General features: G+C 38.2%; 1 protein-coding gene across 1 annotated transcript; it reads right to left on the bottom strand.

Moving 5' to 3' along the window:
• Window positions 1–3,611: 3,611 nt before the first annotated feature.
• Window positions 3,612–4,544, bottom strand: LOC121172283 (olfactory receptor 5B3-like). The gene has a single exon (XM_041004133.1). The coding sequence runs from the start codon at window positions 4,542–4,544 to the stop codon at window positions 3,612–3,614; it is 933 nt and encodes a 310-aa protein (XP_040860067.1).
• Between the last annotated feature and the right edge of the window lie 13,253 nt (window positions 4,545–17,797).

The raw sequence follows: 17,797 nt of genomic DNA on the forward strand, positions 1-17,797 counted from the left end.
GGCTGCGGTGGTAGGAGCCAAACTCAATCTGAAGCCAGAATCCAGGAGCTTCTTCTATGTCTCCCACATAGGTACACCAACCCAAGGCTCTGGGCCATTCTCTCCTGCTTTCCAGGGTCATAAGCAGGGAGCTGGATCCCATACCCATATGGGATCCTGGGTGTGCAAGGCAAGGATTTAACCATATAACCATCATGCCTGGCCCAAAAATATTTTTTACAGTTATCTATAATTACAGAAGTTAGTGAGTTAAATATATTCTCCCTGAGAGTAAAAGACAGCATAATAAATAATTGGAGGATAGCAGGAATAACAGTACTGACTGTATTCCTGTATCTGTACTGTATTCTTGTACTTACTGTGTTACTGTATCTAAATGTTACCAAACCTATCAATGTATGTCCCTATGCAGAGATTGGGTACTTGCTCACCAGATAAGTAGCATGATGGAAATGATTGCCCTCGAAGGGAACATGCTCCCCTGAGAGCTCCCTGCTTGTGGACTTTTTCCTAACTCCTATATCAGAATGAAATCCATCACTTCTCACAATGTTATTTCAAGGAACCAGTGCCAGAGAAGAGCTGCTTTGGTCATCATTTGTTCATGGGAATGCTGATGCTTTGAAGTTCTGTCCTCAAGTGAAGTTTATAGTGAAGCTACAAACCTGGACAAAACCCAAGATACAAGTTACATTGAATTCATGGTGATAGGCTAAGAAGTTAGTTTTTTTTTTTTTTTAAACATGAATCTACTTTCATTTGCTATCCACAAGCACTGCTCTGTAAAAATATGAGCAAAAGATAATTTTGTCATGTCTGTTCCATGGTTGAGGGTAACAATTTGGAAGAAAGTAGATAATTCTTCCAGGGAAACAGAAAAGTCCGTGATAGGTGCAAGATCAAAATCCAAGCATCCTGGCTCTGTGATCCCATCTCCATCTTGATGCCTCTGGAACTTAGTCTTTAAACGAGTACCTGAGAAGCAGTTTCTCCAACATGACTCAGAGGTCTCCCAGAGATGAATTTCTGGTTTCAGTTTTGTAACTCACATGCTCTTTTCCTTCTTTTTGAGGAACAAAGTCAACTTCTGTGCTCAAGAACACTGTGAACAAATCTGGGGGCAACTCCATCTCGTACTAATCTTTTAGCTTACATCTAGCTGTTTGGACTTTGTTCTGAAATATTGACATGATTCTAGAATTCAAACAGAACTTCTTACATAAGCAGATAGTATAGTGAAGCTTCTGAAACAGAACAAAAATTCTGGGAAAAAAAAAACAACCCTAAAAAGGCATGCACATTTGGTTCTTAGGGCCCGGAACAAGCAGATCCAGAATCTGGCAGGTTGGAGAACAACTTGGAAATATTTATTGATTTATCTCTATTTTACTCACAGTGACAGTGGAAAGTGCCCAAGAAACAGCCACTTGGCCCCAACTGTATTGCAAGGACATTTTTATTCTGTAACTTGTCTGGATTTACAGAGAAATGTAACTGATTTGATCTCAGATGAATGTAGCCTCGTTACATTACTGCTATTCTTTTAACCTAGCTTCATGTTCTATGAGGATCTAGTTGTCATAATGCCCAGTGTATTAATGTTACATAATGAATGCTCAATGAGCATCTGTTAAATGTATGAATGAGATAGTTAAGGATTGACTCCAACTGCATCAATAAGCCGAATGTTTGAATTGATCGTGATCATGAAAGTGAGTTACACAAAATAAAGCACTTCTAATATGCATATATTGCATGTCAATAGGCATACTCAATTTAACTTGCACTTTTCCTTATCCGTTACACTCTGCCTTTAGTTGCAACAGCTTCATGGCAATCCTATCAACAATTAAATCATCTCATAATTATTACTTTGAAATATAAATCATGAAAATAAATATGAGATGATGTAAAGTTTTAACATATTTGGAAAATTGCTTCATAAATACCTGATATGCAGTCACTTGAAATGATTCTAAGTATACATATAAAATACACATGTAACAATGTAAGTAATTAACATAACATCCACCCAATGTGCTGATTTAGTGCACACTCATTTTCTAATTTTTAAATTAATTAATAGGTTAATATTATGATATAATTCCACAGGCTCTGGGATTTTCCCTTCCCCCACCTATTTCCCAACTAGTTTCCCTTATTTTGTTGCAATAGTATAGTCCTTCAAAAGCATTCATAAGTTCATCATTCTATTTAAGTGTATCCTAACATTGTGGGTATATCTGACTTTGTAACAAAGATAAATAAATCTTTAGAAAAAATACAACGATAGAGAGTGTAACACTTGAATGTAGATCAGTAAAGAAAATAAAATGTTTTTGTTCTGTTTCTCAAGAAGCTGAAGAGACTTTGTATATGTATATATGCATATGTAATATGTATATATGTATATCTTGACTTCTACTTGAGCGAGAGAGATAATAAAGAAGTAAGCAAATGCAAGGTGGGGGACAATGAGAACAGTATAGTTCAGAGTGAGAGGACAATGACCATGAGAAGGGATGAGTGACATGCGTATAAAGGTGGTCAGGGAAGGTTTCCATGATGAGCTAACATTTGGTTAAGCAGATACCTGAGTGATGTGAAACATTCTTCCAAAGAGAGTGGACAGGAAGTACCAGTGTCCCCTGAAAGAAAATACTCGTTATTATAGAGAAACATTAATGTCAGTGAGAATAGTGTCTTGCAAAAGACCGGGGGAGTGCTCAGAGTGGGTGTAACTCAATTAAATTAAAAAGTAATGGCCAAATTAACCACTTATAAGAACTTACAGAGAGAAAAACACATTGAGTATTATTAATATTTCAAGGCATTTCAATATAGCATGACTATCAGTAATCACATATGAATAAATAAAAAATTTACATTTCCTATACCTTTCCCATACTCCAGCCATTTCATTTTCTTGGAAAATGTAATGTGAAAATGTATGTTCTACAAAATGATGAACTTGAGCCAAAAATGTTAACATACCTCCAACATTTCAGCTGTACACCTCTTGGTAAAATAAGTCAACAATAGAACTACACATCTTCATTTAAAACCGTGTAACTTTCCTCCCCAAACTAAAACTTGTATAATGGTTATTCAATTAAACAAAAAAGCAACAGTGGTCAGGAATTTATATTCTACTATGACAAATGAACATTTAGATTATTTTTATTAAACACTAACAATATTCCATTTATATCTGTCTAATTTTTAACTTTCATGTGTATATACCCAGGGAAACTTTTGCTAGTATTTTTTTCAGCAGGCTTGTTTTTGCCCCCATTTTACAGGTATGTTAGTTCTGACATTGAAGGGAAGACAGGTGTGTGAAAAGGAGTAGGTACATGAAGTCTCTTCAAACAGTTTTTTGACAAGCAGAAGAAAAAGATTTTATTTTCTTTACTGATCTACAGTCAAGTGTTACACTTTCTTATATTTAAATCCTTCTATGTAAGAATCTAAGCTCTGGAGAAGATAAATATCTTCCTTGCAGAATTTAACTTTAACCTGGGACTTAGGATATCACTTGTTGATACCTGGAGAAGACCAGAGAAGAACGATTTGGTTATTATGCGACCTACAACGGTATAGTTACAATCTTATGGAAATTTTGCCTTCAAAAGAACTTTCCTGAATGCAATCTTCACCTCCTTGTTCCTCAGACTGTAGACGATAGGATTCAGCATGGGGATAACCATGGTATAAAACACAGATGCAACTTTGTCTGTGTCCATGGAATGTCTGGAGCTGGGTTGCAAATACATAAAGATGACTGTTCCATAAAATATGGAAACTGCAGTGAGATGGGATGCACAGGTAGAGAAGGCCTTTTGATACCCAGAAGCTGAATGCATACTTAGGATTGTGATAAAAATGAGTGTGTAGGATATTAGGATAACAAGAATGGCAAAAAAGATATTGTAGGTCACAACATAGATAAGAACCATCTCATTAATATGTCTGTCAGAGCAAGAGAGAACCATTACTGCTGGAATATCACAGAAAAAGTGATGAACCACATTGGACTTACAGAAATAGAGACTGAATGTGTCTCCTGTGTAGATGAAGGCATTCAGAAGACCACCAACATAGCAGCTTATGACCAAACGAGCACACACACTTGGTGTCATGGTGGTGGTATAATGGAGAGGTTTGCAAACTGCTGCGTATCGGTCATAAGCCATTGCTGCCAAGAGGAAATTTTCCACACTGGCAAAGGTTGCAAAGCAGAACATCTGAGCGGCACAGTCATTGTAGGAGATGACTTTATGTCCTATACGGAGCCCAGCCAGGACTGTGGGAGTGACAGCTGAGGAGTAACAAATGTCGGCCAGAGACAGGTTACTGAGGAAAAAGTACATGGGAGTGTGGAGACGAGAGTCCAGCAGAATCAACATGACCAAGCCCAAGTTGCCAACCACAGTGGTGAAGTAGATGAGGCTGAACATGACAAAGAGTGGAGTTTGAAGTCCTGGGGCATCGGTTAATCCTAGGAGAATGAACTCTCTTACATCTGTCCTGTTCTCTACCATTGTAATTTTAGAATCAGGGGATGTCCTATAGCAAGAAAAAATGAGAGACTTTCGAGGAAACAGAAATGTTTATAAAAATATACATTATTCTAATATAGCAATAAGACATGTTTTGGGTGTTTCTATAATTAAAACGAGCTTCAAAACAAAACTTAATGTATATATAGAGAGCTCTAGATGATTGAATGAAGAATCTTCACATTTTGCCTTTACCATTTTTAATTTTATGTATTTTAAAACTGAAATTATGGAGGTTTGATTAATTATCTTACACAATAATTCTTTACATATGTGTTAACATGTAATAATAATAGCAATAAATGCCTCACATGTTAAATATAAGTTGGGTATGGATAAAATCAATGTAGGAAGATTTACACAGGAAATATTAACAGTATCTATAGTGTTTTCAAAAAGCATAGAATTCCAGTGTTTAATAAAGGTGATCCATAGTTGAAAAAAAAAAGAAACTAACAGTTTAGCTTTACCATAGTAAATTCATGGGTTTCTGTTACTGATGTTTTAAGAACTGGTATCCATATTTACTTTTCAAAAATTTTATGAGATACTAAAAATGTCACTTTCACTTGCACTGAGAAGAATTAAAAGTTGAGTAATATGACTATATTAATGTTTATAGGAATTTTTATTAATAGCCATTTGATCTAAGACAGATGTCTGCCAAGCCCAACCAAGTATAAATGATGGAACCAAGTTAAACTTAACTCGTCTTTTAAGTGATCATACTTTAAATTGCTTCAGTCTTAGTGTGTGAATTTTTAAATCTTTATTATTGTTATCATTTTATGATACAGTTAAAAAGGCTCTTGGAACTTCCCTTATCCCAGACCCAATTTCCGCCCCACACCTAGTTCCTCTATATCATTAATATAGTTCTTCATACACAGTCATATGTCCATCATTGCGGGCATGGACAGTGGCAGAGAGTTCAGCATCCTATTGTTAAGATACAGTAAACAGTTTCATTTTAAGTCCATCTTTGTCTGGAAGTAGAGATGAATACTACATTGCATCCTCACATCTGGATATGTTAGTCTCCATTTCGAACTTACTGTGAAGTTTCGAAGTTAAACATGTTACTAGATATGACAGTCTCCATTACACAGCTACTATACATTCCCTTAAATAAAAAGACACAAAACAAAATCAACAAGAGGAAGAAAAAAGAAATTAACAACACCGTGAAGTGAAACAACATGCTACTGAATGACTAATGTGTCACTGAAGAAATGAAAAGCTCTGTTTCCAGCTGTTTGTTTGCTTCCCTCTGGTGACAGGAAATACCTTTCAATTCTGAGATTCTTTCTTCTGCTTGCTTCATTCTATTTTGGAGACTCTCCATTGTACTTTTAATTTGCTCTACTGTGTTCTTAATTTCTAATATATCAGTCTTGGTTTGTTTTATTGCTGTTGTTTCCTGTTTAACATATTCCTTAAGTTCTTTGAACTCTTGTATGTGCTTCTCATTATTGATCAGAAGCTTTATAATGAGTTATCTGCATTCTGTATCCCCCATTTTCTCAATGTCTTCCTCAGTGAACTCTGAGGTTGGCAAAGGGTTTTGCTCCTTTGTAGGGGAGTTGTCGGTAATATTCATTGTGCCTTTGTCTCTTCCTTTGCTCTTGGTCATTGTACTGGTTAGCAGAGTCTTCTCCTTGGGGCAGGTTTCTAAGCTCTGTCACCCACAGGTCTACAATGCGATTTTACTTATTACAGTTGGTACAATGCTCTTTGCTTGCAGCCAATTGTGCCACTACCTCCAGAGAATTCCAGTTCTGGGTTCTTATGTTAGATTTCCACTGTGGTCCCCGCAGCTCCAGCTCCTGGCTCACCACTCTCCACCTCCTGTGATACCATGCTGAGACTGCGTTGTTGTCTCTGCAAGCTTTCTTCCACTTCTGGTTGGGGCAGGTCCCAGGATTAGGGAGACACCAGTTGTCCTATATAGCTAGTTTGTTGGTGGTGCTGATCTTGACAGAACCTGTTGGCAGTTTGGTCTGGGTGCCTCATGGACCTATTTTGAGCGGTACAATGCCACATTCAATATTGTTTTCCTGTGGCACCAGTGCAATCCACTGAACTCAGTGAGTTCTCACGAGCTCAGCATATGTGCAGTTCGCTGTTGTCCCCTGCAGTCCTAAAACTTTTGCCACACTGTACAAAATGGCGCCTAATGTGCCACTAGTAGAGTTCCTGATCTTCTGGCCATCAGATCTGAGGGCTACTTGGACCTATCTTGGTGGAACCTGTAGAATGCCATGTTGTTGCTACAGTTCACTCTGTCAGAAAAGAGTTCACTTCCAGCTTGGAGTATGCTCAGTCCTTTCCCTTGCCTTTGCCTCCTTAAGCAAAATGGTGCTCAATTTGGCTCTAGGGGGCTGACTGGGTTGTGAAATCCACCCTTTTCCACACTGCCTGTCTGGGATTTGCTGCTCTGTCTCTGCTCCTGGTCAAATCAAACGGACCAGCAGGTCAGACAGCTCTTTGTCTGGGTTCACCTCCCAAGCTCCCAGTCAAAGTCCCTTCCCACCTGGTTGCTGGTGGAGTTCTTTTTCTGGCTGCTGGTGGAGTTCAGATTGCTGTTAGCTGAATGCTGCTGGAGTATCAGTCACTGCAACACTGCACCATTGTGTCTGCTGCTTTCTTGTCAGTCTCCAGGTGCCCCTCTGCTGTTGTTCTGTCCTCTCCTATTTCCTGGAATGTGCCCGCTATGCTCCACACTGATTAAATGTTTCTCTGTGTATTTAAATGTGTCCTTACCCTATTCTGCCCTCTTGATTCTCAGAGTGTGAATTTTAAAGTCAATGTATTGAGAGATATACATGTAGTGGCTTTGGTGAACTCATGGGAAATGTGCAATCAGCAGATAGAGTTACAAGGCAGACGGGAAAGCACAGGAGAAGGCGCTCATGCTATGGGAAGAGGTGTGGGTCAGTGCACCTTCGCAACCTTTAGGTGAGTTGCCCTAAAATGAAACTCTGTAGAGCGACATCAAGGCGATATTGTAAAAAACAGTGAGAAAATACATGCAAAGCACACTTGATATTGAGCTCAAGCTGAGGAATGCTAAGTGTACCTCTATTTTGAGATGGCATGATAATATCTATGTAGTTTGAGAAAGGTGAATGGCAGCACACAGGGCTTCATGTGTGGTTGAGACAACTCTACACTCTTTTACACACCACGTCCCCTGACATTTGTGTGCCCTCTGTGAAGTCATAATCTGTATTTGTCCTTCCCATGTGACTAGCTGCTATGCCCTTCCATGTGGACCAACACTTTCATTTAATACCTTCCTCAAAATACATATACATTTATTTTCTACCTTATGTATTTTTATTATATATATTTTAAAACACATGAAATTATAAGGACCTCAGTAAGGCCTCAGATTTTAATAATTTTTAACAGTTTTTAACATTTCTTTAGTAATGTTTAACATTTATATATATGTATGATTACTATCTTTTGATTCATATATTCAAATTAATATTATAAAATAGATATATTTTTAAAGATCAAAAATGATTAAGGAATGATTTATTACTACATAAGGGGCATAATTCAGCAAAGATAACATTTATTTATATCTATATACCCAATATCATGATATGCACACATTGATTTCATTCTGTGTGTGAGAGAAAACATGTTGTACTTTAGTTGAGAAAATATTTTTCTCCTCCTTACTACTGTCATTCTGTAGCTAAGGAATCATAAGATACTGGGGGATTGGAAGCTCATTTTTCATAGGTTATATTTCCCTGTAGATTTTTTTGGGTGGAAATTCTATGTTTAATTTTTAAAAATAAATGGAACGAGTCTAACATGAAAGCATATTTTATTTTAAGCCTTTGGAAGAATATCCATCCTGTTCTTCTCAGTATTCCCTCTTATTCGCCCCCTATTCTTTTTGTAACTTCACTTTAGCAGCCTAGTTTCTAAAGACTTTGTTTGACCACATAAAATTATCTCTAGCATATATTACATTCCAGAACATATGGTGTAAGCATTATATCTATTCCAGTATGTGTTTCAATTTCTGTGAGAAAGTGTGAATACAATTTATTATCATTGATGTTATTATTGTCTCTTACGTATGGTTAATGTGACTGGCGATTTGCAAAGTTAAGCAACGTTCTCTGAAGATCCTTCAAGGCTTAATATTTAAACTCAGTTTCATCCTGTTTAAAATGCTGTGCTGCTAGACGTGTGTCTAGTGATGGTGATGATGTCCATGAGATTATGGGAGGTGTTAAAGTTCAGCTCTTGCTCATTCATTTAGGTTCCTTAGGAGTTTGAACAAAGGTCTTTTCACTACTTTTTTTTTCTGAATTTCCAATGAAAGGTGATTAGATAATAAATAAATCAAAATTAGTACCTACTCTTCAGAGCAACAACTATTCTATTTTTACTTAACAACACTTTGGACAGCATGCCTATGTCTCATAAACATTGCTAAACTCTACACCGAAGAAGGCTTGATATTTATAAACCAAATTTTCTTTCCTGTTACAGAAAAATATTCAAAAGAATTCATTGTTCAAATAATCCATCATGCATTCAACTTACTTCACTAATTTTCCATGTATTATTACTTTCTTCAACTTTTATTCTGAATATATGAGCTTACCTTACTTGTTAAAAACAAGCAACCGTCAGTCCTGAATACTGTGTTTGAAGTTGGAAGCTCTCCCACGGAATAATGCATGAACATCATCAGGGGAGCTCTCTTGCACGCTGTGGAGAAAGGACTCAGGCCTCTAATGCATATAAATGTGGGAGAAAGGACACTGATATGCTTCCAGATTCTAACCTAGCATTCCTTTTGTGACCCAGAGGAGTCACTTACCTGCTCCTTGTCTGTGATTAGAATCTGCAGAATTGTGCTTATAAATAGAAAAATTTAAAAAGTCTACAAAATGACTTGATTATTTCGAAGTCACTCAGCGTAATTTCAGTCTTGGGATGTGTTTTCTAGTCACAGTTGTAGTCCAGCAGCAAATATTCAGGTTAGAAGAAGGCTTGTGTGTACTAATAAATATTAGCATTCAGATGAATAAGTGATGACCAGATGTATCCAGCACTTAGTCTGCTCCCTTACAAAAAGGTCATGCATAATTATGTTGGATTTGGAGCCTAATGCACCTGAGTGGAAATGGAATTATCAGAGACACTAAGCTCTTTGAGGTTATTCCCCATGAGGACATTTGCAGCTCCTCGTCCTGCTTTCCTAGAGTAGAAGCAATTAAGCCCTCTGCAGGGACTGAGCTGGATATGTTAGGGTGTACACATAATGTTTATGCTGCTTCTTTTGTCCCTTTCTTTGTCCTTAATCAATGTAAAATTTCTCATTTTAATTGTTAAAATTCTTAAGTTAGGTTGGTGGCAAGAGGGAATGTGAGAAGATGAGAGAGAGAGAGAGAGAGAGAGAGAGAGAGAGAGAGAGAGAGAGAGAGAAAGAGAGAAACATGAGGGGCAGAGTTTATTCTCCTCATCCCTTTGCTCACTTCACAAACAATGACCAGACCCTGGCCAGGATTCCTTCCAGTTGAATTATCACCTGCTGTCTCCTAAGGTCTGCAACAATAGATATCCGGGATCAAGAGCTGGATCTGTGTTAAGAACCCAGGCACTGCAGCACGGACTACAAGCATGGTAACTGACTTCTCAATCACAAAATGCCTGATCAAATTTAAACTGTCAGTACTAACACCCATACTCTGTATGGTACAGCTCACCATACTCCTAACGTAATCCATGTACCCAGTAGACTACCATTCCCTATTAAGAAAGATTAGATCTATTCCTACATAGTATCATAGATAAAGCAGGAAGCCATTAGGTTAGGTTACAGAAGCCAAGAACGCAAAGACAAGTGCTAATCATCTCATGCTGAATAAAAAGGTTGACCTTATAGAAGTTAAAGATATAATGGTGGTTACAAGAGGCCGGGGATATGTTGCTATTGGGTCCTTAAATAGTTAGCAATGAATAAACAGATCTGGTGATCAAATGTAGAGAGACCATAGGTAACATACAATATATTTTATATTGGCTGAATTGAGATATAGTTAAATAACAATGCTTTAAATTGAACAAGAATATTTAAATGTGAATTTAATTTATTACTTGCAAGTGAAATTTTATGAAATGCGATATTAATGTCAAAGATCGGTATCCTTTCCATGAACAGGAAATAAAGCTATCACATTATCATAGACATAGATATAAATAATAAAAAATTATGCTAAATATAGAAAATAGTTACTATACATCCCCTTTACTGAAAAGCCACAATACAAAATCAACAATAGGAAGAAAAATAGAAATTTATAATGACATGAAATTAAATAACTTGCAATAGATATGAGAATCTCCATTACACCAATTCTTAAAAAGTTTAAAAAGAAAAACTGATAATTCCCTACAATCACAGACCAACAGGTGGCAAATAAAAGGAAATTTTGTTATACTCAATCAGAGCACTATTTTATATGTGTGACCATCTTCCCTTCTGTGTTTCTTGTTTATGAGTTAACTTCCTACTCAATATTTTGTCATTGGGACTGCAGCCAAGTGTTCTGGAAAAATGTTCATGACATCCTGTTTTGAATTCATATAACTCATGGCAGATGTACCTTCCAGACTGTTTCTGCATGTATCGGGATTCTTACTAACATTGTGTGTGGAATGTAGATGCTTATCTCATTCTTTTAGAAAAGGTGCTGAAAATATGAATATTCCGTGAGGCACTGCTTGGAAAGCCTGCCAGGGGCGACTATACACATGCCCTAGGGGCAGCTTGCTCCAAAACTGCGCACAAGTGCTTGGGGTTTTCACCTGATGCCAACCTCGATTCATTTATTTGGGAAATAAAAATAATTCAGGCTTCCTCACATACCACAGAACTGTGAAGAGTTATACATTGGCTGACAGAAACAAATGACAGAATGCCTGCAAAACAATTCAGTGGTGCATCAATAGACGTTATTCAATATAATGTATATCTTAAGTTGTTTATCTATCAATCATGCAGGCACAGAAACCCCTAAGTGTGGGGAAAGGCTACTGTGTAGTTTTTTTTTTTTATATATAAATTTAGAGGCATAAATGTTGGGGTTGAGGATCTCTGCACATGGTCTGTTCTTTCTAAAACTATGTCAACCAAAAGATATGTGTTCACATTTTTAAAGCTGATGAGTAGGGTCAAGGGAATCTCCACTGGACAGCCACCCACCCCCTGTGAAAGAAACAGGTTCTTTCCCCTCTGTTTTTAGAAGGAAGAAATTAATTTTTAAAAACAAATTTATTTATTTGAAAATCAGAGTCACAAAGGGAGAGAAAGGCAGAAAGAGAAATCTTCAATCTGATGGTTCATTCCCCAAATGACCACAGAAGCCCATGTTGGGCCAGAGTGAAGTCAGAAGCCAGGAGATTCTTCTGGGAGTTGGATCATCTTCTGCTGTTTTCCTGAGCACATTAGCAGGAAGCTGGATCAAAAGTAAAGCAGCCAGGACATGAAGCAGCACCTCTATGCAAATGGCAGCTAAGCCACTGCACCACAGCACTAGACCCAGCAACTAATTTTTCTGTGAGAACCTAATTCGTTTTATAAGATAGCACATAGATGTATTGTCCTTATTTGTTTTAATTTCTCGCTTTATTCTTAATTTAAAAAATTATTTATTTAAGTGGAAAATTAGATTTACAGAGAGAAGGAGAGAAAGATCTTTCACTCCCCAAGTGGCCACAACGGTTGGAGCTGAGCTGATCCGAAGCCAGAAGCCAAGATCTTCCTCCAGGTCTCCCACACGGGTGCAGGGTCCCAAGCTTTGGGCTGTCCTCTACTGCTTTCCCAGGACGTAGACAAGGAGCTAGAAGGGAAGTAGAGCCACTGGAATATGAACTGGCATCCAAATGGGATCCAAAGGCAAAGACTTTAACCACTATGTCATTGTACCAGGCCCTATTTCTTGCTTTTTCTAAAAATAAACTCAAATTTATATACAGAATATTTAGTTTTCCCTTTTCAGAGTTTAGACAAATGTTGTGTGGTTGTATAACCATCTTCACAATCAGGCCAGGGTAAAGGTACTGGTTTGTGGAGGGAAAGACTGGATACATCCTACCTGGGATTCCCAGGCTTCCATTGGCCCTAGTCAGGTCCCTTTTTATCCTCTCTTCTGCTCCCTCCTAGGCAGGTTTCCTATGTGTTGTAAGGATGACTGAACTGCAGGGCCCCTATGCCCTTTTCTGTTTCTGGTCATTTCCAGAACTGACTCCTGTATCTGTGTGCACGCATGCACACACACACACACACACCCCTCTTTATATAGTAATATAGTATACTCCCTGTGAACAGGTGGCCAGTTGCCCCCACTGCATGAATGGCAGGAGGCTTTATGCCACCTAAGAGAAGGACAGCAACAATTAGGCACCAAAGAGAGACTTTCCCCCAGTGTGGGGCTCACTTTTTCATTCGCTTAACAGTTTCTTTCAAACTCTATGTCTGATGAAAGCATTCTATTTTATGAGTTATGGATATCAAACCAAAACTCTTTCTTTTTACTAATTGAATGTTGCTGAAAACTTTTATAGTAAATTCTAAGAATTACATGATTTGAATTTTATGGGTCCAGTATGATGGCTCAATTAACTAATCCTACCTCGGCAAGCACCAGCATCCCACATGGGTGCCGGTTCATATCCCAGCTGTTCTTCCAATCCAGTGCCTTGCTTGTTGCCTGGGAAAGCAGTAGAAGATGGCCCAAGTCCTTGTGACCCTATACTTACGTAGGAGACCTGGAAGAAGCTACTGGCTTTTGGCTTTGGATTGTTCAGCTCTGGCCAAGTCAGTCACTTGGGGTGTGTACCAGCATGTGAACATGCTGACATTTGTAATGTGATCTTTATGCAACTATGCATGGGATTGTACAGTAATTAATAAAAGCTAATATGTAAGAATATTAATAGGATTTAGTCTTAGTGTATTCTTGTGCTTACAATGATGTGAGAAGAACTTATTTGCCTGGGTTTAGCCAAGTAAGTGCCCACCAGGAGAACAAGTCTTTTAGTTGATGAAATCCTTAGATGGGCTCTAGAGTGAGTGTTACCCCAACTCTCGTCTCGAGAGTTGGAGGGTGGATAGCCAACTTTGTGAGGGCAGTTCAAGACACTTTTGGGGTCAGAAGGATGAAACTTTCTAGGACTCATCTATAAAATGCTTTTTTATCTGTAAAAACATGTCTGTTGCCATGCATAGCCAAGAGAGCACAAGAAAATGCTCAGAAATTGTGGAAAAAACAAAAGATAAATGCAATACAAATATTCAGGGTTTGACCACTAAGTCAAGAGTTCAGGAAATAACTCATGCAAACCTGAGGTGGCCAAACCAAAGAACATGAAGGCAAGAGAAGGTTTGAATAGGATGAGGGGGTGGGCCACTTCCCAGTTCACTCGGTGGTGGTTAGAGACCTCAAAGCCTCTAATGTTTCTGCGGCAACTTCTGTGAGGTTTTAGAGACAAGAAGGCACTAATTGGAAGGAGGATGATGGAGAAGGTGAAGGTGTAGTGCCTTCACCAGCACAGAACCAGCAATCCAAGCTCTGTAGTTAGGTCTTCATGGCCTGGCATCTCCTTCCTTGTGTCTAGCTATAGCTTTTGGCAGGAGGAGTAGCTGGGCCTGTCTCTGCCAGGCAAGGGGGGGGGTACAGAAAATGTGTGTGCATGCGTGTGTGTGTGTAGGTTAGTTCCGGAAATGAGCATAATCAGAGAACAATATCCAGGCTCTGCATCCCAGATTACCACTCAAGATACAGGAAACTAGACTTGGCAGCGAGCCGACAGGAGGAGAAAATGGACTGGGGATATGGCTTTTGCTGATGTGGGGATCTCAAATGAGGATAGGAGGAGCTTGAGTTCAGTCCTCCACTCCACCTGCAGCTGTCTCTTTCCTGGGCTGTTCCATTATTGTCGAGTTTGCCACTTCTTAAGGACTGAGTCTGTTTCTCTTTCTACCAGATATGTAAAAACACAATTTTATGCTCTTCATAATAAATAAATAGGTCACACCAAACCATTTTGGAGTAAAACACAAAAGGAAATCATATATACCTGAAATTAGCCTTAGGTTCTGCAGAACTAGGTCCTTGGGTTTGTGATTCTCAGACGGAATGGATGGTGAGAGGCAGAAGTTGGCGAAACATTCAGATTGTTCAACCACCCCTACATTCAGGGACTACAGCCATATACTCACCCAGTGGCTAGAGGTGATTCAGGTAAAATAATAGTTTCGGGGCACAATGGGGAAGCTAACAATCTGACTTGGGAAAAGATAATTACAGGGTCTAAGGAATGGGGAAAGTGTAGCTTTCCTTTAAAAACACACATGTTGTGCTCGCTTCGGCAGCACATAAAATGAAAACACACATGTTCGAAAAGCCAAATTAGCCAAGGGGTACTGGCTGTTCCAAAGTTGGCTCAAGTCAGGTATGGCCAGAGGGACTGAGTCTGGGTCATTTGCATTTGGCTCTGTCTGTAGTGTGGACTTCCTAAACCCAGAAGAGCCTACTGAGGTTGAAAGAGCTACAATAGGAGTACACATCTCCATGTGCCTGCAAATAATTGCATGAAGCACCGTGAATCCAGTTTTGGATGTAGAGGATGCTCCCTGGGGCTTGGGTGCTTGTCCAGTCCAGCCTCTCTAGTACAGATACGTGTTCTTGGGTTATACATGTGGGCTGGTGGCATGCTCCATCACCCCTTGGGAACAGCTCACTGCCAATACCACCTGCAGGTTCAACACTTTGGGAGAAGGAGAATCTAAGCCAGTGTTTGCTCTGGAACATGATCATTGATCTGGGAGATAGGAAGACTGGAGTTGCATAAACGATGCTTCCTCATGACTTTGTGTTTGCAATGACTGGATAAAAACATTGATACGTGGGCTTTTACGTTCCTCTCTCTAGGTTTGGAGTGGGGTTTACTTCCTCAAATTTAAATATCTTCTTGCTCTGGATTGGCTTCCTGTGGCAGTGTCTGGGGAGCACTACCAAGGACAGATATTGGCTGGTGCCGCTGGAGCACAGGGAAATGTCATTCTCCAGGGCTGATGGTGATCTGGACACACCGTAGCAGTGATGTTCTCATACAGGCTGACATATCCTGATTCACCTGGGGCTAACCAAGAGGACCTTATGTCATCAGCCGTAGGTATAATGTACTCATTTGGGGGAGGTAGCCTGCAACTCTCAGCTGTGTTAGAACATAAAGGGTCACAAAATGCATCTCATCCATCACCACACACTCCTTCCTCAATGCTGTGCACATTCAGAGCAATGGTTCCAGAAGGCCTTCTGTTAAGCTCCAAAAAGAATAGAATCATGTCTTTTGCAACAAAATAGGTACAATTGGAATCCAGTGTGCTTAGTGAAATAAGAAAATTCCAAAAAGATAAATTTCATACATTTTCTCTGATTTGTGTTAGTCAATATATAGATTACAAAAATGTAATGTATATGAATGAAATTCACATCTTGACAACTGATTGTATTATAGCCTTTGGCCATATTCCTAAGGAACAATGGTCTTTCTATTTACCACTTGTTAAATTCTTTATTTCCTGGGGGGATTAATCTTCAGATTATTAATTGAAAATATAGCATCACAAAATTTGAAATAAAATTAAGAAAGGGAGGAGGAAACAGAGGGTGTGGGAAGCAACTTTGCCTTACTAACACTGTATATGTGCAATACACTAAATTTATTCTCTTCACATGCACACATAAACATTTAAAGTTCTACTTGAAATTAAAGTCTTAAATACCTTTCTCAACTGTTCCAGGCTATCATAGGAATTCCTGTTCTTTTAAACCTGTGCATTTTGCTTAAATTGCCACAATTTTCTTTCTTTTGTGACTTCAAGATTTTTTAAATTTTTAATTAGTATTTAACAGATTCAATGTGATATGTAGATACAATAATGACACTTCATTCCTTCTTCCCTCCATTTTCCACCCCAACCTCTTCTTTTTGTGTTATTTTAAATTTTTGAGATAACACATTTTAGATTCACATTACAGTGAAAGTCTTAATTCCTTCACAAAATAGTAAGTTTAATAAGTAAAAAGAAATACCCAAGTCTAAGTGTGAATACAATTTTTATAAACAAGTGAACTGAAAAAAATGACCATGTTATAGTTACTCAGTAAATTAGAAAGTAATCAGAGATCATTAAAACTACAGTAATGTAACATTTCAAGCCACTGGTTTGACAAAGGTATAAAGCGAAGTTTTACAAAATCACCGATTTTTAAGCATAGATTTAACTATGACATCTTTTTTTTCTTTATTGTAAGAATGCCCCCCTCCCAACACAGGCCCTTACTTCTTGGATTGTTGACTTCAGCTATAAGCTCATTATTTTATTACACTTTTTCTATCTCTAACCCAGATTTTTGCTTTTATTTGTTTTGTTTCGTTTTTCTGTCTAATTTCATTGGTATTTGCTTTATTTTTGTCAAATCTTCTTTCTGTTTATTTTGATGTTTTCTTTTTTCTAATCAGTTGCATATGATGCTAGCTCATCTCATTGACTTGAGACTCATTTTTGGCCAGTGTAAGAATTTTATGCTATAGTTTTCCCCTCAAGTACTCTTTATTTGTACATTACAAATTTCAATATTAAAAAACTAACTTCACTAGAAATGTTTTCCACTATCTTTCCTTTTTGTGTTTTTTCACTTTTTAGTCTTAACAAGAGTTTAACAATTGGGTCTATGATCCAGGTTGCACTAGGTTTTGCTGATAAGATCAGATAGAGTTCAACGTCATTTTTTTTTTCCATTTGGACAGTCACATTTTCCAAGACCTTCCATGGAAGAAGCAATTGTTTATTCACTGACTTCTTTTTTTTTTTTAAAGATTTATTTTTATTTCATTTTTATTGGAAAGGTGGATATACAGAAAGGAGAGACAGAGAGGAAGATCTTCCTTCTGATGATTCACTCCCCAAGTGAGTGCAACGGGCCGATACTATGCCGGTCCGAAGCCAGGAGCCTCTTCCGTGTCCATCGAGTGGACCGCACCGGGCCCTATTCACTGACTTCTTTGACACCTATACTGGAAGTCAATTGACCATAAATACAAGGGTTTAGTTGTGATTCACAATTCTGTTTATGGATCCATAATGATGTGCTGTTCTTATGATACTTAGAAATATTCTGAAATAC

The sequence above is a fragment of the Ochotona curzoniae genome, unplaced genomic scaffold (assembly GCF_017591425.1).
Source record: "Ochotona curzoniae isolate NIBS_2020 unplaced genomic scaffold, NIBS_Ocur_1.0 scaffold_3171, whole genome shotgun sequence".
Classification (NCBI taxonomy): domain Eukaryota; kingdom Metazoa; phylum Chordata; class Mammalia; order Lagomorpha; family Ochotonidae; genus Ochotona; species Ochotona curzoniae.

Bases quoted from the DNA above. Each gene is read 5' to 3' on its own strand.
- LOC121172283 (XM_041004133.1), bottom strand. From the start codon at position 4,544: ATGGTAGAGAACAGGACAGATGTAAGAGAGTTCATTCTCCTAGGATTA.